This window comes from Cheilinus undulatus, linkage group 10 (assembly GCF_018320785.1).
Source record: "Cheilinus undulatus linkage group 10, ASM1832078v1, whole genome shotgun sequence".
In the NCBI taxonomy this organism is placed as follows: domain Eukaryota; kingdom Metazoa; phylum Chordata; class Actinopteri; order Labriformes; family Labridae; genus Cheilinus; species Cheilinus undulatus.
Genome location: NC_054874.1, coordinates 8,045,905 through 8,069,327, shown reverse-complemented (window position 1 = coordinate 8,069,327; position 23,423 = coordinate 8,045,905). Strand labels below are relative to the sequence as shown.

Here is a 23,423-nt window from a genome sequence, read left to right as displayed (position 1 = left end):
CAGCTTTTCAGTGTATTTTTCGGTTTATCACGTTTGTGTTCTCTTTTAGAAGATATAGGCCGACCTCAGTAAAACTAGTTATTCCAAAAAAGACCACGTAAGTCTCTCTAAAGACCCACGTCTGTGATATTATCCTCCATATTTGAGCCGTAAGTTAGCAAAACTGCAAACCTGCACATGTGGCGTACATGAAATAATGAAATTATTGAAAGAGAGAAGTTTGAATGGTTTTAACCACACACGCCTGATCAAAGAGAATATAGACACTTTAATAAAATATAGAATACATAATTAATTATACAGTGTGCTTATGTACAGTAGAACTATATGCTAATTAAACGTGTGTAATAGTATCACGAACACTAGCTTATGCTCACACTGGGCTTACTTTGCACAGAAATGAGGAAAATTACACATAATACAAACAAGAATGTGAAGTGAAAAAGGGGTCAAAAAGTAGAACTTAATCAAGGGGAGAAAAAATAGACCCTCGCGGAGTCATAATTACAGACATGCTGCAGGCCCACTGCGCAGGCTCTCTAGGTCTCAAAATGTTTTAGATTTTTTTAGCCTTATAACTTACATACAAACATGAATAATACTTCTATCTTCCCGACGTGTTACACCTACTTTACATTCAAAACAGAGCCCTAAAATCAGGGCAACATTCAGCATTTCCTTTTAAGTTCAGAAAACCCAAACACGCAGATTTACATAAAAGCCTTTGACATTTTTTTGTCTCACTTATGATAGATATCTCTCGTAATAATGTAACACAGCGAACAATTAGCCATAAACACATTTTAAGTTTCCTATAACCCACTGTAAGGAGATGGAGCTACAGGGTTCACCCGAAAAGGCCTCACAACAACAAATAAAGCTCATCACATTTCGCAGTGCAACAAATTTCAATGTAAGATGACTCAGGACATGTCACAAAATATCTGATACAACATTCACAAAAATACAGATAGCAATAGAGATACAGCTGCGTTTTCATAAAGTATAACATGAAAAAATAGGCCCAAAAAATTCATCCGCCCGAGTCCGCCCAGGACCTCAAAGAGACGGGATGTTGTTACACTGCTTTGGTGGGAAGGAGTCCACGCCGCTGTGACATGTGTACCATCCGTTCACAAGACTCTTCTGAAAGGGAGAAGCTGAGGTGAAAGTCCTGGAGCTCTGCGCAAACGTGTGACCTGTCTGGCCGCAGGGATACTGGGAGGACTGGGACCTGTAGCTGCTCCTCTGCAGCAACAAAGGGTCCAATAGGGGCTGTGACCTGTGCGCGGAGTAGTCCAAACTGCTGTCAAATGTGTGATGGAAACGTGACCTCGAGGTCGAGTCGTCTCGACTCTCTGGGGACATGGGGACGTCTTGAGTGGATGGAGGGTGAGGGGGGCTGAGCTGGGCTCCATCAGGGACTCGGGTTGACCTGGCCTCCGCAGAGTGACCCACGTCTCCAGGACGCACGTCTCCGCTTTTGGAGGAGACATGGACCTTGTTGCAGTGGAGCTTCATGTGCTTCCGCAGGGAGCTCGGGTGGGTGTAACACTTGTCACAGCCCCTGACCTTACACATGTAGGGTTTGTCGCTGGAGTGCACGTGAGAGTGTTTCTTTCTGTCGCTGCTGTTCGCAAACCTCCGGTTGCAGCCCTCGAACTCACATTTAAAAGGTTTTTCACCTAAACGTGCAGAAAGAGAAATGGCGGCGGGTTACTAAAATGCTTTGAAGGCCTGGTGCATGCTCTGTCTGATAAAACATCACGATAATAATGCAGCGAAGTCATCTGAGTGATGTTAATTTTAAAAGAGATGAAAGAAAAGTGACCCAATCTGGAAAAGGAACACAAAAAGAACAAACAAACTTCAGCCTTCATAATCTAGCTTGAGTTTTAAGTCTCTGACTCTGCAAAAATAAAGTCGTTACAGTTCCTATAGCTTTGATGGATGATGTTTCAAAACATTGTTATTGGTTTTCTTTATCTAAAAACTTTCAAAGTCAGTTAACTTTAAAGTTTTGCGCCTTTGATCGCAACAAGTGCGGCCGCGAACTCATTCAACAGGACAACTTAACGTGCAAAAACATTGATAATTACGGGTCTGCGACAGCAAATGCAAAGATTTGCTTAAAAGGAGTTATCATGCACAGAATGAATTAGATCTATCAAAATGCTAATTGATTTTGCAGCACAGCTGCGCACTGTCCCTCCTGCACAAACACACAGTCATGTAGCGCCCAATGAGGAAGAGCTGCACAATCACAACTGAAATAGTTTGGTTAATTTATCACTCTGAGGCATGCACCTGATTGGGTTTTTGTCTTTTTAAATTCTAATTGAAATTTAAATATATTTTTCAGACATAAATTAGATCTAATTAACATGGCATGACTACGCATGTGCAGTTGTGTAATATCAAATGTCATTACGCGGCCCGTTTCTGCCTCTTTTCTCCCAGCTTTCATTATTAAAAACCTGCAATAAAGGGTGGGTGACACATAAATCTGTATTTTATTTTTTCTGAGGGGTGATTTGCTCTTTTATTTTAATTATGCTTTTAATTGCAATGTCAGCATTGCAGGGTAAATACACTTTGTGGGATGACGTTTGCATTCCATTGCGTTGGCAGAGAATAAAAAAAAGTCAATCCTTTATTATTGATATTATTCTGAAGTGAAATGGGCCTGGCAGGGAAAGCCCCACTAAAATGACCGTTTGAAAATGACGTAATTTTTAAAGTGCATCCTGACCAGCAACAGGCCTCACATAGGGGCCAAAATTAACCCAGAAATAAATAAAGCCTCTTTTATCACTCTTATTTTTTTTTGTACACTGATAATGACCGTATTCCTCCGCTGAGGTCATCCGTGTGTTCACCTTTTTCATCTCCCTCTAACCCCCCTGTGTGCTCAGCTCTCTCTGCTACAATGATCCTGAGCAGGAGATGAATCCCTGGGAGGCAGACACCGCGTAACGGCTACGTCACAGCTCTCCGGTGTCCCGGCATTTATTTAATAATTTCCCTGAATGAAGTGGGAGAGGCACCCAGGCCTGCACACTACACTCTTTACTATAATACTACTACAGCTGTGCTTCCTGCATGGAGCCTGGCCAGTGGCATACTTTACAACAAAATCAAGCATCGACATTGACGGCAGGGAAAGAGTTGGCTTTGCAAAATTACATTTTAATGACAGTGAAGGCCTAAACAGTGTTAGCAATTAAAAAAAGCAAAATAATAAATATATAGAGCATTTCAAAGTGAGGAAAAATGCAGAGGGTCATATTCAGTTGAAAAAAATGTGTTTACATGTTTTAAAAATTAAGAACTGTTTTAATGTTGATGAAATTATTAATTTAAATCAAAGATTCTGCAAAAAAAAATCAGGCACTTTCTTCCTAGAAGAGCTTTTAAAAATTAATCTGTAATATTTATCAAAGTGTGTTTGAATGTGAACTGACCTGTGTGGGTCCTCTTGTGGATCTTAAGGTTCTCTGATCGTGCAAACACTTTCTCACAGCCGTGGAAGGGGCAGGGAAAGGGCTTCTCCCCTGTGTGCACTCTGACGTGGTTCACCAGCTTGTATTTGGCTTTGAAAGGCTTCCTGTCCCTCGCGCAGTTCTCCCAGTGACAGACGTACTCGGAGTGCTCGGGTCCTCCGACATGCTCCACTGTCACATGGGTGACAAGTTCATACATGGTCCCGAAGGCTCTGGAGCAGGGCAGCTTCCCGGCCCCCTCTTGGCCGTCACTCCACTTGCACACCAGCTCGTGCTTCACTGTTTGTTTGGAGCACCTGAGGAAAGCGTCGCCTCCTCCTCCTCCTCCTCGCTGAATTGCCATGTTGAGAGGTTTGTAGAGACCCAGGAATTGTGTGACAAGCTGCTGGTTGTTTCCCTTGGGGTTAAGAGATTGGCCATAGGGGTGAGTCCGGGTGAGGAGGTCGCCAGGTAGACCCAGCATCATCTGGCTGCCGAGGTCCCGAGACGCGTCCGCGGAGGCGTGGGCCTGCTCCTGGTAACTCGTGAAAAAAGCATGGCTTCTGTTGTCTCTAGAGCCAGCAAAGTCACGATGATACCTTCCAATCCCGCCATGTTGGCTCGCTCTTGATGCCAGTTGATCAGTGACGGGTGGCATGCCGGCTCCAGAGAGATTGGCTCCAATGATAATGCCCCTAGGGCTGTGCTCTAAGCGGTGGCCGGGGTATCCAGAGTCTGCAAAAGTGGGAACCGAATGGTCAACATATGCACTGGACCTCGTCTCGGGGTAGTCTCGCAAATTGTGCGAGGGGCAGAGTTTTAAGGAACTGCCAGTGGGGTGTCCCATGTGCTCTCCTGCCAAAGGTGGCAGCACCATGCTGGGTTCAGTATTGCTCTCCCCGGGGTTGACGCAAGAGAGAGGGCAGCCACTAAACCTCGAAAGGCTTGTCATGTTTTGTTGTGAGTTTGAGGCTATGAGCTTTTTGCAAAATCAACCAATGCAGCACTCAGGATGCACCTTCAAATTCAGTCTCCATTCTCCCTTGTTTGTATATCATCTGCATGTGAAATTCTTGGCCGTGAACTTCGCAGAAGTAGGAACCAGACTCAATTTCGTTAAAGTTGGTGTGAGTCCCATGCCGTTCACTTTGCCCTCTTGATTTGTGGCAATAACCGTGGTAGTAAAAATGCTTCGAAACAGGCCATGGTGCAATATAAAAGCACAGCAGGCAAACCTGCTTTTAAAAAGGGAGCGTTGGGATTGGTTGGAATGCGCTGTGATTGACAGGCGCTGGGTTTGTTTTAAAAGGGACACGCAGGCGTTCACCGCACGACTCCGTTTTCAAATATCGCACAGAAAATGCTTTGAAATGTGCCGCGATACTCCCAAATATTGCTGCCTCTTTAACTCCGCGCGCCTTCTCCTAAGACCCCCTTCTCCCAAAAAAATCTGAGAAATGAAAAGGTTAATCCGCGAGGAGAGTCCGACTTGTGACTAAATGCACACATATGAGCAAGACAGTCGCAGTGTTTAATTTCACTGGAGTTGTGTGCCAAAGGAAAAAGTCCCACTCCTGCCCTGCAACAATAACACAGAGAGTGGCCGTTGCGTGTCCAGGGCAATTGTTGTCAAAACGTGCTTTCTGATTGGAGCACTAAAGCTGTGAAAGTTATTGAAAAGTACTTTTAAAAATTCAGCTTTGTGTTGGAGATTATTTCTAGCGCTAATAAATCATTTGTGGGTCAAAACCAGAAGGGGTCAAGCACTATTTTCACAGGCCCGTGTGGAGGAAGGATATTTTTATTTAATAAACACATCACTAAGCTCTTCTGAAGGTAAAACCATCTCTGACTCACACTTTTACCACCATGAGAACATGAAATAACTTGTTGATCTCAAAGAAAAATTCACAGAGCAACAAGTAGTTCAGTTTTACGCACCAGAAGTTGTGCGTAAAAATGATCTTATGGAGAAGAAGTTAATTGAGACGTTTCAGAACATGGTGTTCTATTTCAGCTTTGAGTCCAGTGTGAGCTGTTCCCCACATGCCCCCCTTCCCCCTTCTCATTAAGCCCAAATAAATAAATAACCATCAATAGTGCGCCATGATCTCACAGCCCAGTATTGATGTCAAATTGGTTACGTAAAATGTAGATTATGAAACGTGACAAACAGCAGCAGTGTTGGTGGGGAGCCTCCTCTCTTACACTCAGATCAACTTTTTTTTTTTTTTTTTAGTTTGGGGTGCTGTGAGGACAGACGCTCCAAGCTCTCTCTGCTCTGAAACATTTCTGCACGCTTTGACGTGCCTCTGATTCTACACGTTTTTTTCCTCCTACCTGGTCCAGATAAATTCTTTCATCTGTTGCTTGTATTTAAATCTACGTGACGTGGCGTGCGTGGGCTGCCACTGGAGCTTATATGCGCATTTAAAGTGAAACACACCCTTCTTGATGTGATTTTGAATTTTCAACTTTTTTTCCCCCCTGAAAATTAAAAAAAAAAAAAAATCCACATTGTTATGCTGACGTCACCGCAGAAAACAAACAAAGAGGGCCACTTGACATGAAATGGGACTAAATAGCAGACAGGCCCAGGAGTGGCCTCATTCCGTCCTGATTGTAGTGGACGCTCATGTTTGCCAACCTTTAACCCAATGCATTTCCCAAAATGATTGAAGGTTGAGGTTCAGATAAACGGAAAGTTTCTAATCTGTCAGAAAACAGAGGCAGAGCTGCGCCCTGCATGCTTCCAAGTCCTCATTTGCAGCACAAAGGAAAAACAGCACTTCTATGATTTAACACTATTTTTTTTATTTCATATTTATTTTAATAATAAGTAAAATGTGCATTGTCAGCTTATTTCATGGCTTAAAATTAACTGATTTATTTTATATGAATGACTGGAATTATGCTGCATATGCATTTGCTTAAATAAGCCTTAATTTAGCCTTCACCCAATCAGATTTCAGATTATTATTTTGCATAAAAAATATATAAATAACACATACTCACCTAGTTGAATTTATAATTTAGTAAATATATGTTTTTTTAAAAATAGCGTAGATGAAAAAAATAATTTCACATTAATATTCGTGATGCGAGTTTATTTTCCCCGCTTAAAAAAATAGAAATTTTAAAAAAAGGTATAACCAAAACTTACAAATATGCACAGCGATTACTGAATTAAATATCGCATTTCTGTGAATCTTTCTTTACTTTTTGTTCAAGTGTAATAAATATAACAAAATTACGTCAACGCAGCACTAAATTTGGACACTCCGAGTGAATAAATGTGGAATTTCTGCTGAAATTTCCACATTGGATCACATTTTGAGCATTTTGACATGTGCAATCCCCTCTAACCCTGCAGCTTCATGAGTCCGACAATTTCTGTGGATGCTTGACAGGCCAGACAAAATCCTAGTGACTGCTGCACACAAAATATCACCCCTAACAATCAAAACAGTCATGTCAGGGAATACCCTTTACAGCCATAGGGTCCACGGTAGTCCCAGTACAGTTTGGTGCACTAAATGAGCAGCAAATGGGATATTAAGGGATGCAGTTACACAGGATACAATCGGTGTGTTTGTGTATTTGGCTGAAAATTCTGGGAAATGTCTCAAATTGTAATCCGGGGACGTGATTTTAGAAATTCTTTTAAAATATCGCGTTTCAGATTTTTTAAAAATTTGCACAAAATTGATAAATGAACTCGTACACACCTACGAATATACATTTAAATATGCTTATTCATCTAAAATTACCTGCTAGGATAAGTAGAAGATTAAACCGAAGCGAAAGCAAATATTGCAAAAAAAAAAAGAAAAGAAAAAAAAAATCAGGATTATTTTTTCCTTTTTTTTACATGTCCAAATCAGTGCTTTTCTATGCTCATGCATCACCTTAATGTGTGTTTTTTTGCGTGTGTGTGCACATCTGAATAAAATGCATGAGTGTAACTGATGAGGGATGGCAGTGAACACACTGCTGCCATGACTTTGTGGAATTTAGGTGAATTAACAGGTTTTGGGATGAGCCAATTTGCAGACAGATGCTCCAGTAAATCACAGCAAGAAGTCAATTAGCCCTCTCCATCAGCCATATGAAGGCAAACACCAGGTAGTGCAGCAGCCACCCAACTGACCATATCATCTCAGAAAGATGACGATCTGTGCACTTACTGGAGGGGTTTGAGAGAAGAAACCTGTGCTGAGCCACACAGAGCAAATACAGCATGACAAAGCATATCTGTGGCTCCAATTACAAAACAAAATAAGCAGAATCAGCACAAAAACAGGCCCCATAGTGCTGCAGTACATGCAAGCTTCATATCCGGCAATAACAAATAACAATCAGTATAATTATGCTTCATTCTGTTTAGCTATTATTATTATCAGCTGCTGAAATCTACAACAGCCTTTCATGCAGAAAGACACCGCATCATGTAAATATTGTTCTATGAAAAAAACACAAGGCTTTCTTATATAAGTGGATGCAAATGTTGCATGCATAAACAGCATTCTGCATGAAAAATATATGAGCCAAAATGGAAGCACATTTTATTCAGAGAGTGTATGAAATTTAGTGGATTATGGCATGAATGTAGAGCAGAACCTGAGCCTTTATCCTGCTGAGGGCTCTGCAGAATGCGAGAAAAGTGTCGTGGAGAATGATCCCAATGCAGTAAGGAGAAAACAACAATACATTTCTGGTATCAATGCACGGATACAGTCTGAGAGCAAGTTAATTCCTTAGAAGGTCCAGCATTATTATTTCCATGTGGGATATGATCACTTTCTGCATGTGTAAAAAAAATTAAAAATGGAGAAGCCACCTTTCTACAGCAGTATCTGCTCAAAGGAGTGATATTTGACTCTAGTTTGGCTGTTCTTACTGAAGGAGATGGAGGTTTCACTTTTGTCTGGTCACTATTGAGTTAACTCACAAACTTGTCTATAGCACAGGCGGCCTGAGCCAGCCAAGCACAGTGTAGGCTACAGGCCAGACGACGTGGACTTAAAAAAAGAAAAAAGAAAAAAAAAAAAAAAAAAAAAAAACAGAAAAATTACTCGACTTTGCTGTAAGAAATCCAGCAGATTTTCCTGCCAAAGGCCGATTTGTTCGTATAAGGAAACACTTTTCATGCATCTAGGTGATTTTGTCAGTGAAATAAGGTCGAGAGCTGCTGACACATCTAGGAGAGAGGAAATGTAGAAACGTGAGTTGATTACCATGCAGGCTGAGGGGTTTATGTTCTGCTCTTTTCCAAACAGCATACTGTCACTGAGGTGTGCACACTACAATATTGTGATATTTTAAGGTAACGCGCATGCTCAGTTTAGGGAAGATTATGTTATAACCAATGGGCTATCCCAACGCCCAATGAGGTAATCCCGGCAGAGATAACTAAATCATCACATTAAACATAGGAGTCCTGCAGCAACTATGCAGCATTACGCTTATATTTATAATATTACTGCAGCTTATGTTGGGTTTTCACACCCATTCATTTGAGTGCATCTTTATGCAATTACATAAAAATCCATGAAGGAAAAAAATACACACAATAATCATATGGGTGTAAAAGCAGGATATTTAAAGTCCAAGCATTTGATTGGAATTTATCTGCGTTTAAAAGTAGAAAAAATAGAAGTGGCACTGAGCGGAGGGCGGGATGCACGAGCGGGGTAGAGTATTTTCTGGTGGGGGAATGGCTGGTGTAAGTGAGACAAACGGTGCAGCTCTATTGAGCTTTTATTTTGAAGGTTTTGTTTTATTTCTAAAGGCTTTATAATTAAAAAGCACGCTGCTCCTAGAGTTCCTAGAAATGCAGAACATTTTTTCAAAATAAAATCTGCTCACATTCCCACAACCCTGCCTCTCTATGTTGTTTTGATTGGTAATTAGAAAACGTGTGATTGAATCCCCCTTAACACCAATTTCCACTGCCGCAGAATGAATGAAATAATAAAACACTGAAGCAGCAGCACGCCAGAAGAGCTGCGCACGAGTTCGAAATTAAACTCTCGAGCAACAGTTGCTTTACATTAGGCCTCGCTGATGACAGCTTCCACCCTTTTTCCCAGCACGAGCTCAGAGAGCTGCTGCTAACATTTGTGACTCATCTGAAGCATGTTACTTCATTATTTCACAGCAATAATACGGCTGCAAAACGCACGGCACGTTACCTCAAGTGGCAGTACGGAGGGCCCTGCGCGTTTTCAACAAGGCAATAAAATATGGAGGGGAGAGCTTAACAGGCTGCTTGTCACTTGTGAAAGTTCAAAAAGGTCGCCATAAATCTCATACTGCAAAAAAACTGCAGAGGCAAACTCTGCTTGTGCGCGCGTAAAAAAAAAAGAGTGTTGTGCCTCCTTTGGTTGTCGTGCGCGCGCATGCTGTAGGAAAAGCCGTGTGTGTGTGTGTGAGAGAGAGAGAGAGAGAGAGAGTGTGTGTGTGGGTGGGGGTAAACTGTGAGAGAGGGAGGGGAGAGAGAGAAAGAGAGAGAGGGAGGAGGAAAAAAAAAGAGAAGGAGTGAATCTCATTTTTGCTTCAAGATAAGTTGTGGAGGTTTTTGTACAAAAGTGTTGTAGTAAAGTGAAACATGCAGGTCTGTGCTAACGTGAAATAAGCAGGCCTAACTAAACGTTATGCACTCCTTACGGGCTAGACATAATAAAGTGGACATTTACGCACATCCAGAGCATGCACAGCACACAGGCCTGCCTCTAACTAACACACGGAGACGACGGAGAAGTTGGAAAACTCACCTTTCCATTCTATAAGTGTTTCTCCAGGAAATGTTCAGGAGTGAATGCAGGGCGAAAGCAGAATGAAGGACTGATTTGAAGATTTTTTTTTTGGTCCAGATCCCCCTTAAAATAAAGAATGTGAGCTCCTTTCCTGGGACAGATTGAGGGGGAAAGGATGTGAAAGGCTTGGAGTTAAAAAGCGCCGCTTGAAGCACTCAGCGCGTCTCTGAACTTGATCAGATTTTATGTGTCCTGCAGCGAGTCAGCGGCAGCCCTGTGAAACTTGCTCAATGGCACGAAATTTTTTGGCTGAGCGAAAAAATTCTCAGGATATTACAATTACTGCCATCTTTCTTTCTGTCTTTTATTCCTCCGTCTTACACCCTATAGAGCTTTTGCAAGGAAAAAAAAAATACCCCCCTCCCCTTTCAAGCGGCTTCAAGAAAGCCACAGATTGGAACTGTGCCAAGTACATTCAAGTTTTCTGTTAATAAGAGCAAAACTGGCCACAAGAAGGAGGAAAATACAAGATAGACAGACAGATAGATGGATAGGCTTTTTGATCAAACTTTAAAAAGTCTTCATAGTGCATTAAAAGTGTTTTAGAACCTCCAAAAATAAACCAAACTATCATTTTATTAGAGTTTTCTTCATCTATTCTGTCTTTTTCCCTCTCAAAGTTTGACCTGCTTTATAAAACTTGCATTTTTTTCTCTGCACCACTCATATTTACTTTTATTTCTGGGAGTTTCCTCTGGAGTGGAAGGCTGCAGAAGACGTGCGTTACGCACGACACGCACACTCGATCTGCGCCAGGCTGCTCCGTTCTACCTGCAAAATAATGCCTGTAAGAGCCAATCAAATGAAACCAATTGAGACGACCTGCCATCTTCAATACCAAACTGTGCCAATCACCAGAAATCTAGCCAATTAACACCCTCCCTCGAAGTCACGTGTCAGAGGGGTAGCCGCGCGCTGATTGGTTGTCGTAGCACTGCCTCCCGAGTTCATTTATGTTCTGGGAGTGAGTGATTGACTTTATCAGTCCAAGGACATCATCCGCCTGGAAAGGGGGGGAAGTTTGATCCTCTTTCTCACGGATCGCAGTCAACGGGAGTTTTTTTCTCCCAACTCTTTACGCATAGGATTTTTCCCCGCTTTTGGCTTGGTGGTTTTTTTTATTTTAGGATTTTTTTGCGCAAAACGTGGCAAATCTCGGCGCCGTGTCTGCAGCGTGCGCGCCCCGCTAAACTGGATTTTAATTTTCTTTTCTGTTTTCTCCCCGTCTCCTAAGTTTACTTCAAGCTCATGACTATGCTTCTTGATAGCGGTCCGCAGTTTGCATCGTTAGGAGTGGGGGGTTTCGGGGCACCGCGGCACCACGATTTAGGGAACAGAGACCCGAGCCTGGGACTGAATCCCTTGGCCGATTCCTCCCACTCCGCAGCTTTCAAAATCAGCCCCGTGGCTCACGATATTGCCTCCAGCCAGACTTCAGCTTTCACCCCGCAAGCCACTGGATACGCAGCTGCCCTGGGACACTCTCACGGCGGGCAGGTTGGCTCGTACGGCGGGGGAGCGTTCAATTCAACGCGGGACTTTCTCTTTCGGAACCGGAGCGTGGGAGAGCCCACGGCTCCCAGCGCCCAGCATGGGATCTTTGCAGCTTCGGCTGGGAGCCTCCACGGGCCGCCCGGGATCACCGATAACCCCGGACATCTGTTGTTTCCAGGACTTCACGACCAGGGGATGAGCCACGCTTCACCGAGCGGACATGTGGTTAACAGCCAAATGCATCTTGGCTTACGCGGGGACATTTTCGGAAGACCTGATCCGTACCGTCCGGTCGCGAGCCCTCGGACGGACCCCTACGGAGCTCAGCTGCACAACTACAGCCACCCCATCAACATGAACATGGGGATGAATGTGCCCACACACCACGGTCCGGGGGCCTTCTTTAGATACATGAGGCAACCCATCAAACAAGAACTATCCTGCAAATGGATAGACGAGACCCAGATGAACAGACCCAAAAAGACTTGCGACAGGACTTTCAGCACCATGCACGAGATGGTCACTCATGTCTCCATGGAGCATGTCGGCGGCCCCGAGCAGAGCAACCACGTCTGTTACTGGGAGGACTGTCCGAGAGAAGGGAAATCTTTTAAGGCCAAGTACAAACTTGTCAACCACATCCGAGTGCACACGGGCGAGAAACCGTTCCCATGCCCGTTCCCCGGATGTGGCAAAATATTCGCCAGATCGGAGAATTTGAAAATCCACAAAAGAACACATACAGGTAAGGAACGTAAAACGTAAAACACCAACGTGAGCGTAAATGTGGCACTGTTTATTACAAAGGAGGGCATGTTTTTGTTGTTTACATGCGCCGTTTGGGCACTTGGCGCAACATTTATCCCTTTGGAGCCTTCCCAAAACTATTGTTAGACTACTTTCTCTGTCTTTTAATTTAATATTACGCAGAAAGGGCGCTCCCATGTTTGTTTACCCCCTCATTCATTCCTATAGCTTTTTATACTCAGACGTTGTGAGTGATATATAAACATTTACTGACTCACTTGTCGAACTTTAAGTGCATTAGCTGCATTAGGGCTATTTAGGTAGACTAAGGACTCTTGTGAACGTCATATACAATTACACTTAATCACTTTCTGGCTGTGTTTATAATTGTCGTCCTTGCAAGTGCAGAAAAAGCCCTGTTGATTCAGTGGAGCAGACGCACAGAGCAGGCCAGTAGTAGCATGAAGGAGCAGGCCTCTTGAATAAATAAAGCCTGACAGAGCAGTGTGTAGTAGTAGTGGAGCTGGATCCATGTCGCCCCCCGAAAATGTAGGTTACTCTGTTATATAATAGGCTGCAGACAATTTACATCTCCAGGCTGCGGGTTTTCACAGCTGCTGATGCTGATACAGTACAGGGAGGCTTGGGCTATTGTTTTGCTTTTTATTATTATTATTTTGGAAGAGGGGGAGCTTTTATTCATGGTGTTTTGCATTTTCAATCCTGCAGGTGAGAAGCCTTTTAAGTGTGAATTTGATGGCTGTGACAGACGCTTCGCCAACAGCAGCGACAGGAAAAAGCACATGCACGTGCACACGTCAGACAAGCCATACATCTGCAAAGTGTGCGACAAGTCCTACACACACCCCAGCTCTCTCAGGAAACACATGAAGGTAATTAATGTCTTCATTACTCCTTAAACACATTAACGCACACATCCACCACCCTCCTCCTCCCCCCTCTTGGGACTTTCTCACAACTTGAGGCAGTCTTTTTTTTAAAAAATGAACCACTTTTCCACCCAAATTCTTTGTTTTGGCACTATTTTAAAATAGTGTGGATTCACTTGTGTTCCAATCAGAATTTCTACTTCTAAATCATAGTTTTGCTTTGTTTACAAAGTGGACTCCTTTAATGTAATACTGCAACCTTTTTGGCTCTTAATTACGCTTTTTAAGGCGCGTACAAGTGGCGCGTAATCCCTTGTCATTTCTGCATTGCGCACAAGTTGGCTCCCCTGTTGGAACTTTGTTTGTTTACTGTTTTCCTTGCTCTATATAATCCAGGGTTAAACCGCATTTAAGCTTCCACCAAGCCACTTTAAATACCGTTACGGTGCAAATGAAGTGACTTGTGTCTTTTCTTTCAAGGTACACGAGTCTCAAGGGTCTGAATCGTCTCCAGCAGCAAGCTCCGGATACGAGTCGTCCACACCGCCTGTGCTGGTCTCAGCCAGCACCGAAGACCCGACAAAAACACCGCCGTTAGCCGTTCAAAACACGTCTGGCCACAGCGAAGGACTGGCACCCAACTTTAACGAATGGTACGTTTGAAGTCAGCAGAAGAGCAAAAAACAAAAAAACGCCCCCCACCCCCCCTTCTCTCTCTCTCAATGTGGACCAAGAGGTTGAGGATAAAACCCCCTTAAAAACTATTCCTCTTCACTTCACACACTCAGAGACATCAACCCACACACACACTCTTGTCACACACACATGGGATTGGAACAACAACAGGAGATGAGAGCAAAAGCCAGCAGCACGCAGGCCACGTCCGTTCTCAGGATCACGAAATTTGACTTTTATTGCGCAGTTTTGAGGATAAAAAAAAAATCAAATAAACCACGAATAAATAAACGTAATACTTTCTCAGTATAAATAAATGTTTTTTATCTTTTAGTTTACAGAAAAAAAATTGTTTTATTTTTCATTTTATGTATTTTCTCAAATTTTTATTTAAAAAAAAAGAATAAAAAAGGAAGATTATTTCACGCTGTTTTATATGACGGTGACGCGCTATTGTCGCCTCTTCAATTGATTGTTGGAACTTCAAACAGTCTTAAGAAACGTGCCAAAGTCTTTGTCATGAACTTGAACACAGAAAAAAAAATCCTAAATAAATATTATACTCGTGAATGTATTTCCTTGTTTGATGGGGTCGAATCTATTGTCAACGTCCGTTTTCAGGTGGAGAAATGTGGTATTAGGTTACGATTGTTACCGTTGAATATAACGTTGCCTTTTGTTAATACCGTTGTAAATACATATCCATGATGCCATATTTATCAATTTGTAATTTAATTATGGGTATAAGTTCTGAAACTTAAATGATATTTATGGAAATGTTTTCTAACAAGAAACTGTACAGTTTTGGTCATAACCAGCTTAACATGGAACAAATGATAAACTCTAAAGCTCCAACATCGCGATTGTATCCTTCTGTTTTTTTTTCTTTTAACCAATAGGCCTACATGTGTCTTATTTGGATCGAAGAAATCATCTATATGAATATTATGGATTTGTCTATATATAATGCAGATATTTCCGTCACTTTTATTTTCTTTATGAGACCATTGACATGTAAATCATTGTAGAACTGAGTTCAGTTGAGCTGAGAAGCTATAAAACGGTTCTGTTGATATCTTTATTTTTGGTTTTTGTGTATTTTACTTTGATAGGGTCAGACATAGATGTCAATTCGTAGCATAAACTCATTATTGGGATGGGGGGGGGTTAAAAAAAAAAAGGAACCCAACAGCCTTTTGCACTCTTACGCAGGTCTTAGTGCGAAGTTTCCAAAATCAAGGTGACAGCATTTTTTCTTTCCAATCCGGGTCCAGAACCCAAACACTACTCTTTCTAGTTCCAGCAATGTCTTTGTGCAAAGTATGTTTAAATGTGTGCATCGGCAACAAATGGAACTGTCTCAACACAGTATCTTCAAAAATAAAAAAAGTTTTTTTGTCTGTCAGCTTGCATTGTTTTAAATGTAATTCTTCTGTGAAAACTAAGCGTGTTATTTGTTGTGGTGTTGCATATAGAGCAGTTTGATTACACATTTGCTTGTTTTTGTGTGAATAACTTGTCAAGATGACATTTTTTGTGTTTAACAAAAATTTAGTGGAAGGAATTCTAGATCTATGTGGGGGTCAGGGGGGGGGAGGGGAGGGGGAGGGAGGGGGAGAACACGTTCAGTGGCGAAAAGAGTTACAGCATTGCATTGTAACCTATTCTCAAGAATTAAATATTATGCATACACAAAGTATATTGTACTCGTATATGAGAACAATTTCAGACCACCAGCACTACTTTTAAAATAAAATGTAAAAAAGGTACCTCGTGACAGTGATATATGAAATAAGTTTATTTAAATAATTTAAGGAATATATGTTTTATATGCTATTTTCTATACCTTAATTTAAAAGAAGTACTTTTTCTTATTGCCACCACCTTTCTGCCCCATGTCCAGAGGTCAGAGAAAAATATCTGATGTATAAACACAGCTAGAATGTGATGTTGTAACACTTTCTGGGAGAAATGGGTCACACTCCGAGTTATTCCTGAAGAGCAAAACTGTTTTACTGATGAACTGTGTCACTGTGCCACATTGAGGCAAACCCTGTTACAACAGCAGGCCTATGCGTTAGCCTATTTAGCTGCCAGAGGCAAACGTTCCTTGTACTTTTTAGGCTACTGTATGTTGGTTGATTTGTTTTACCAACTATTTATGACGAAATGTGAACGGAAAATTTTGACTGAAATTAAAAAAACATTCTGAAAAGCGACCCTCAGACTGCCACGTTGATTCTTCTCACCATGTTGTTCTGCTCTGCATCTTTACGCATGAAGGCGAAGGCTCTGTTTATCATGCTGTTTGTATCAGACTAGTAGGAGTCACTTGAACTTGACACTGATTAAGGCGCCATCTTAGTATCTTGGCTGTGTGTGTGTGTATGTGTGAGAGGGAGAGAGTGTGGAAATGGGAATATTGGGGGGGGGGGCAAGTTAGGGAGCACTTTCTGGCACAGAGTGAGGGGCTGAGATGTGGATGTGGGTCATCCATTTGTGGCTTCAAAGTTGCATAATTTTTTTTCTCAATGAGGCTTGAATATTAAAAATAAAAAAAAATCGTACCGTGCCCACAGGAGGACGGGCAACTGAGGACACTGTGTGACCGTGAAAGTGTAGTGGGATTCATTCCCAAAAGTGGCGCTGCCTCAGCGTCTCCCACTGCACCGTTAACAAGGAACCGCTTCATAAAAACAACCGGAGGAGCTACCACACGTCAATGGACACCATAATACGCATTTAACCGGCGAAAAAATCCCTTTGATTGCCTCAAAGAGCTCCTCAATGCATCTGGAATCTCTCATCATAGATAGTGAGGCAGCTTGGAGAGCTGCACAAGCTTACAAACAGGAAAATAGAGTTTATAATTCAAGCATGAGAAGTGATGTGTTCCCTCTGTTACAATCTAGAGCAGAGAAGCATTTTTACACCAACCCCCACACCAACACTCCCCCAATATCCATCCACTATAAACAGATTTAGGAATATTGATTCAAATTCTGCTTTTGACTTTTTGCGCAAGCGCACCTCTTGCATTCCGTTTGATTTCATTTCTTTTCACCCCCCTCATCCCTCTCCTCTATTCCCCATCCCCCTCCCTCTCTCTCCCTCTCTACTCGGCTCGTCTAGTCGCACATTTCAAGTTCCCCCTCTCTCAGACGCCGTGACGTCAAATAACCGAGACCCGGCTTTCTCTCGTGAGCACGGCGCGCCGTGGGCGCACATGGAGGCATCCGGGATGTTCCCAAAACATCGAGGCGGCTGCACATCCGAGAAGAAGCCAAATATGAAAATGAAATTAATACAAATCACGTGTTTACATTTAAAGGTGGATCCCGCGCTCTTCTCTCCATTACATCAGATTATGTCGCATTACATCAGTCGACAAAGTCATTTAAACCGGGTGGGTCGAACTGCAAAAGTGCTAATAAAACAGCAGGTTTTTCTCACTCTGGGTTTGTTTACTCTCCTCCGGGAACATCGCGCGTTATGCTGACGCCCAATTCAAGTCATCGTTTCCAGATATGTATGAGAAACCAGAGCAAGCGATTCAATCCAGAGAAGGAGGAGAGAAAAAAAAACATGAAAGGCTCCTTTCTGCTGGATTCTCAATGGATTAGAAAGCAGTGACGGTCACGTGGATGCAGTTGTGTAAAGACTAGCGGCTGGATCACAACAATGCCCCCTCTCTCTTTCTCTCCTGCAGCAGCAGACTACAACTGGCTCTGCGTTACGCGGACGCTCATTCATCCCAAATTATCTTATGGATTGCTACACTTGGCTGCGGTGTGTGCAGCTGACTGTTGGCACAGCGCGCTGCAGCCTCTAATCTCTCCTTGCCTATAGGGTCCTGCGCGTAGTAGGCTATCCGAAGAAAGAAGAGGGGGGGAGTGTGGGGGCAGGAAAATAGGGCTGAGTTGTACTCTTGGCTCGCGCCTGTCGCCAAAGTTTGATATGGCACTGATTGGTCAACCCCCTTCTGACATGTCCCTCCGTTTTTCTCCATGAGGGAGTTTGCTGGCTCAGGGAGCGCGCTCTAAGAGGATAAAGTGACACAACCAGGTCCCAAACGACTTTTGTCACGCAAGGAAGGCTGTGATCTTTAAAAACCAAGAGGCTAATTTATCCCGTATTAATTATTTAATGGTTATTTACGCAACCTCTGCAGACTTCTTCTCAATGAGCGCATGAAATATCCATGCGCATGACGCAATCCTGCTTCTTCAGAGTTTTATTTTGGCACCTTTAAGACATGCAGAGGCTGAGGGTGTCCAGGGTGCAAGGTCTTGCTCAAGGGCAGCAGTTTAAATCAGAGACATTTTGGATGCTGATTGCATGCCAGGATGATCAAATCCTTCACACTCGTGCGCCAAATGCACAAGAAGTAACCAAAACAGAGGTGGAAAACAACAGAGAATGTTGGAAAAGTTAGATAGATCAATTCTGGCATATTAAGTAGACGCATGCGTGCAGAAATGTGCACCAATAGTTGCTTTAATCATGAAATTACGCATGCTTGTGATTACATTTTGCATCCATAAAGGCACCGTGGATGGACTTTAACATTATAAAGAACAAATGTGGCTTGCTTGACAAACATTGCGCATTAACTAACAAACATCTGATTACTTTACCAAGGGCTTCATTTGCGCGGAAGTCGCCCTCGCCAATTATTGGTGCGTATTTCACCTCCAGCAGGTTGTTGAATATGCATTTAAAGTTAATCCACGGTGCGCCTTTATATCTTTAACGTGCTGCATGTGCTTTTGTGATGCAAGCTGATTAACACAATGGCTTTGTCTTTGAGTTCAATTATTCTTCAGTTGAGCCCTATGAGGCATTTACATACCACATCATACTGTATGGTGTAGCCTGCAGGCGTCTCTGCTGACGAGGAAACGAGTGAAAGTGGTCGGTTTGTCAGTGCTGGAACAAAGTGATGTTAAGTTAGTCAATTGGGTCAGTGCCTAAAGCTTTTATAGGCTGAAATGATCAGACTAATTCCGCGTTTGCGCTCAGTGCGCAGTAAATAAAAGTAATACCGAGGGCCCTGTTGTCAGGTTTAATGGCACACACCTCTACATTGATCCTTCTACCCTGCTGTAGGCTGGAACACAAACTATTAGTCCGATGTCCAACAGGAGACAGCGCCTATTCCCCAACATCTGGCGAGGTGTCAGAAACTTGATGAATTCCTTATCAGAGCACGCGCGCGAATCAGCGCTAATAGGTCCCGAGTGAGGGCTCAAGCGAGCGCTCACTCAGCAAAGCAGATGTTCGCCAATTGTGCCCCGCGTTTGTCTTTTGACAGATATATTTCCAACACTTCAGAGAGGTGGTAAACGAGCAATTGGCGTCCTTTAATGGCCCGTTTCTGCGCCCTGAGCGCAACAAGAGCCGCTTCTCTGCTGCGCACTCTGGTTTTATGGAACTGCGGGGTTATATGAGGTTGGATATTGTTTGATAATGTGTGCCCTCAACTTTCAATATCCGCAATTAAATCAAAATAAAACCACAGCACAAGCGTGCGTTTGTGTTTTACCTGCACAGTCAACAAAAAGTTGCATGTGTTTCAAATTGCATGAATGCTGTGATTCAGCACTTCCAGCTAACTTTTCACCTGTGAGGCCCCCCTCATCCCGGGACAGCCTCCCCCCACACACACCTCCCTCCCTCCCTACGGCTTCTCCCCCCGAGGGGACGGACAACAGCGCTCACATATTCATTAGCCTTACAGAATAAAGAGGACAATGCTCGTTAATGTCCTTTTACTTGAGACAATGAATCCGAATGGGTGCTTTTCCATTATTTAAAGATTTCTCCAACTTTTGGGGATTTTTACGCGCTTGCGCAAAGCTCTGAGCAGATCCCTAAACTTCAGAGAGTAAAGTAGGATAGATCCACATGTTGCACATGCACTGACAATTTCCCATGACACAAATAGATCTATAAATAGAATGATAGATCAGGGGCATGAATGAACCAGTGATAAATAAATAAAGCGCCTGGCGCACGGTTCCTAACAAAATCACACACAAAAACACGCCGTTCCTACTACACAGCGAGGAACAGAAGTAGCCTATATCTCTTACACAATTCCGATTTGTGTCCCAGAAATGCCAATCAAGTCGAAAAAAGGAAAGCTTTGGTTGCATAATGTTTGCGCAATCTTTAATCCGTTATGGATAAATGCATGAGGCAGGGAGAGCACCATGAATAACAATCCGCCTGATCCTGCCACTGCCTCAGCACGTGTGTACGTGCTTCCTGGCAACACAGAAATATAAACAGTGACTCAAAGCACAACTATTTACTTCAGATTTTCTATACAGGGGCTGGGTCCTCACCTACAGAAATTAAGGGATGCACTTTACGCACGTGTATAGACGGGCAATGATCATTATGATGAAAATAAATAGACCCAATATGAAAAATAACACAACAGGGACGACTGGAGGCTATATCTACAGGCAGACAGTCATTAGGAATACACTGGAAACGTCTATTTTTAGCTGAGCTCATCACATAATAATGACCTGTCTTATCCACATCCCCATGCTCTAATAAAACCACTCATTTACGTTACAGCAGCACATAAATGAAGCATTAGTGGCAGCTGATATCTCCAACAACACTGCTCTCATTATTTCCAGAGACGTTAACAGTCCGGAGAGATGAACAGACCTGGTATGATTCAGACAAGCATGGTGCTACATTGACACCTTCTGTGAAACTAAATACTCTCTACATGCTTTTGCAAAATGCATGGTCAACTTTGCTCGTGCAAAATGCTGCAACAGTTAGGCAACAGAGTGTAAAAAAGGCAAGAATGATAAAGTTAAATGATTTCTTTTCTGTTGCATATTTTTAAAAATATAAATGACTGTTAATAGACAAGATGCCATGCTGATTTAAGGATGCTGTTACTTTCTGAAAATATGACTCAGAAGTGAAATATTTAAAGGTTATTTTCAGTTTCTCTCTCTTATTTCTCTTTTTTAGTTAACCCACATCTCTCAACAGTTGTAGAAAGTTTTTATAATGCTTTGTAAATGAGGAATCTCATGTTTTACATCCAGAGTATGAGCTGCCCTCATGTAAAAGATTCCCAACTGCAGACTGAGCAAGTTTAAAATTCACGTCTTCCTGTGTCTATGAAACTGCTTAAAAGCAGCAAATAAAGCAGGGAGGGCAAAGGACTGGACTGAGATTTCTCTGACAGTTTTGCACTGGTACTCAAAGAATATAATGGTGTTTATATTCTGTTTTTTTTTCTTTTAGGGTTATTATTTATTGGTACTCATTGTGTACATCAGAGTGTTTTTCATGTGTAATCTGCATGTTGTTGATTAATGTTTATGGCTGCAGCATGACCGAAGAGCCCAAGATAAATTCTCACTATGTGGGACGATAAAAGTTTCTCTTCTGATTTTTTTTTTTTTTTTAAATAAAAAATAAGTTTTTCAGTGTGCATTCAAGCATTTCTTGTGGCAGGGTTAGGAACAGAGAGCAAAGAAAATTTTATACTTTTGCATGCAGGCAGAGGTGGGGCGGGTGGTGGCTTACACATTTTCTCAAAAGCCACAAATATTTTCTGCTGATGTAAATTTTTTTTTTCTTTAGTGTTTTGATTAAAAAAAAACAAAAAAACGTTAAAATCAATCCTTTGTAGTGGGCACAGAAATTTCACTCTTGTAGGCAAATTGTAAAAATCAACCTTATGTGACTTGTAAGAACTTATAGTGTAATGGGAAAAATAGTTTTTTTGTACTTTGGAAAATAAATCTAAATCCAGAACTGCAAATTTAACTTTTTATGCAATTTTTAAAAATGGATAGCACCTATTTTAAACTTCTACACTAAATGTATACCCCATTCATGTTATGTTAATTAAAAAATAAATAAATATCAGGCCGTTTCTGCCCTTTTTAGGCAGAAGAAGTGACTTTTTGGCCTTAAATGCAGTGCATTATGGTTTTAGAATGATGTGCACACTTTGAGAACTGCATTTAAAATAAATGATATTGGCTTCCTGAAGATCACTTTTGCCTAAATATGCATACTTTTCTTGATGTTTCAAATCTAAATTTGCACTTAAGATTGCCTGAAAATAGTGCATTTAACTGCCTGATGGGGAAGACTCTCCAGAGTTTGGGCTGATATCAAACACTTCTGGCCCTGCACCTGCATGCAGGTACATCAATCAGTCAATCAATCAATCAGTTTATTTGCAAATCATTAAAATGCAATACAACCCATCATGATAATTCATTCAAAACTCATTTGTGAAAAGGGATTCCTGAGAAGCTACGCTTTTAAATGGGGCCCAAACAGTTATACATTTACAGATAACATTCAAAATACATTCTATACACAATTACAGATTCAAACATCATTCCTAGCATTAACTCAGAACTCTAAAATACCCTAAAATTCACTCTAAACATCTCAAATATGACACTGATACAATACATATAGACAATGACACTTAGAAAATAGCATGTTATCTTTTCAAAAGTACAATTTTTGGATGCATTAGCTTCTGCATGGCACACATTAGTAAGAAAAAGTCACATGTCTGCATTTGCATGCAAAAGTAGACAGTGAGGTATTTTCTCCTCCTTTCTAAAGGCAGAAACTTGTCTCTGACTTGCATGTGCATTTCTATGCCATTTAAAACATGAGGTAATACGTCCACGGCTCTAAGGGAAGCTTTGGAAATTTAGTTAACATATAGAGCTTTTGAAGAACTTTGACTCACAAGGGCTTGAATCCATCACAATAAAAACAAAACCTCCAGAAGTTTCCCTATGTAGAGCCCCAGTGCTATTGTGACAGGATGTATTTAGTCATGACAGCAGAGTTGCAGGTTTTCTGATGGGTGACGGGGCTTTCTGCTGCTAAAGGAGAGTGTTATTCAACAGCTGTGTCATACAGGTTTTTCAACCTCCAGAATAAAATGTGTTAGACATAGCACCAGTTATTTTCTCCCCCACTTTTCCACTAATCGAGGCTCGACTCTCCCACTGTGCCTTTTGGCCCAAACAGAACAGCGCCGGCTCGTATTTTCACAGCATCAGACGCACTATTAGTCTGTGGTTTTTAGGTCTGTGGGTATTTTCACAGTTCTGTCTGCAACACGGCAGAGTTGAAAACATTTTCTCCCCGTGATTGGAAACAATACAATGTGATTACACACCTTCAACTTGGTGCCACTGGACAGTAGAGGTTTCTGGGTTTTTTTGTTTTCTATTAATGGTCACTATCCTGGGACAATAACAGGCGAGCAAAGGGAGGAGGGGAACCAGGTAGGA

The 23,423-nt window shown here is 42.1% G+C and overlaps 2 protein-coding genes across 2 annotated transcripts; one reads left to right on the top strand and one right to left on the bottom strand.

Annotated features, from left to right (window-relative positions):
- Positions 1-359: 359 nt before the first annotated feature.
- On the bottom strand, positions 360-4,434 carry zic6 (zic family member 6). The gene is made up of 2 exons (XM_041797331.1): positions 3,465-4,434; positions 360-1,685 (listed from the first exon to the last, which is right to left on the bottom strand). Exons 1-2 carry the CDS (start codon positions 4,432-4,434, stop codon positions 1,060-1,062), a joined length of 1,596 nt encoding a protein of 531 aa, XP_041653265.1. The 3' UTR covers positions 360-1,059.
- A 6,861-nt stretch (positions 4,435-11,295) lies between these two features.
- Positions 11,296-15,506, top strand: zic3 (zic family member 3 heterotaxy 1 (odd-paired homolog, Drosophila)). Its single transcript, XM_041797332.1, has 3 exons — positions 11,296-12,539; positions 13,271-13,434; positions 13,912-15,506. Exons 1-3 carry the CDS (start codon positions 11,549-11,551, stop codon positions 14,092-14,094), a joined length of 1,338 nt encoding a protein of 445 aa, XP_041653266.1. The 5' UTR covers positions 11,296-11,548; the 3' UTR covers positions 14,095-15,506.
- The last annotated feature ends 7,917 nt before the right edge of the window (positions 15,507-23,423 follow it).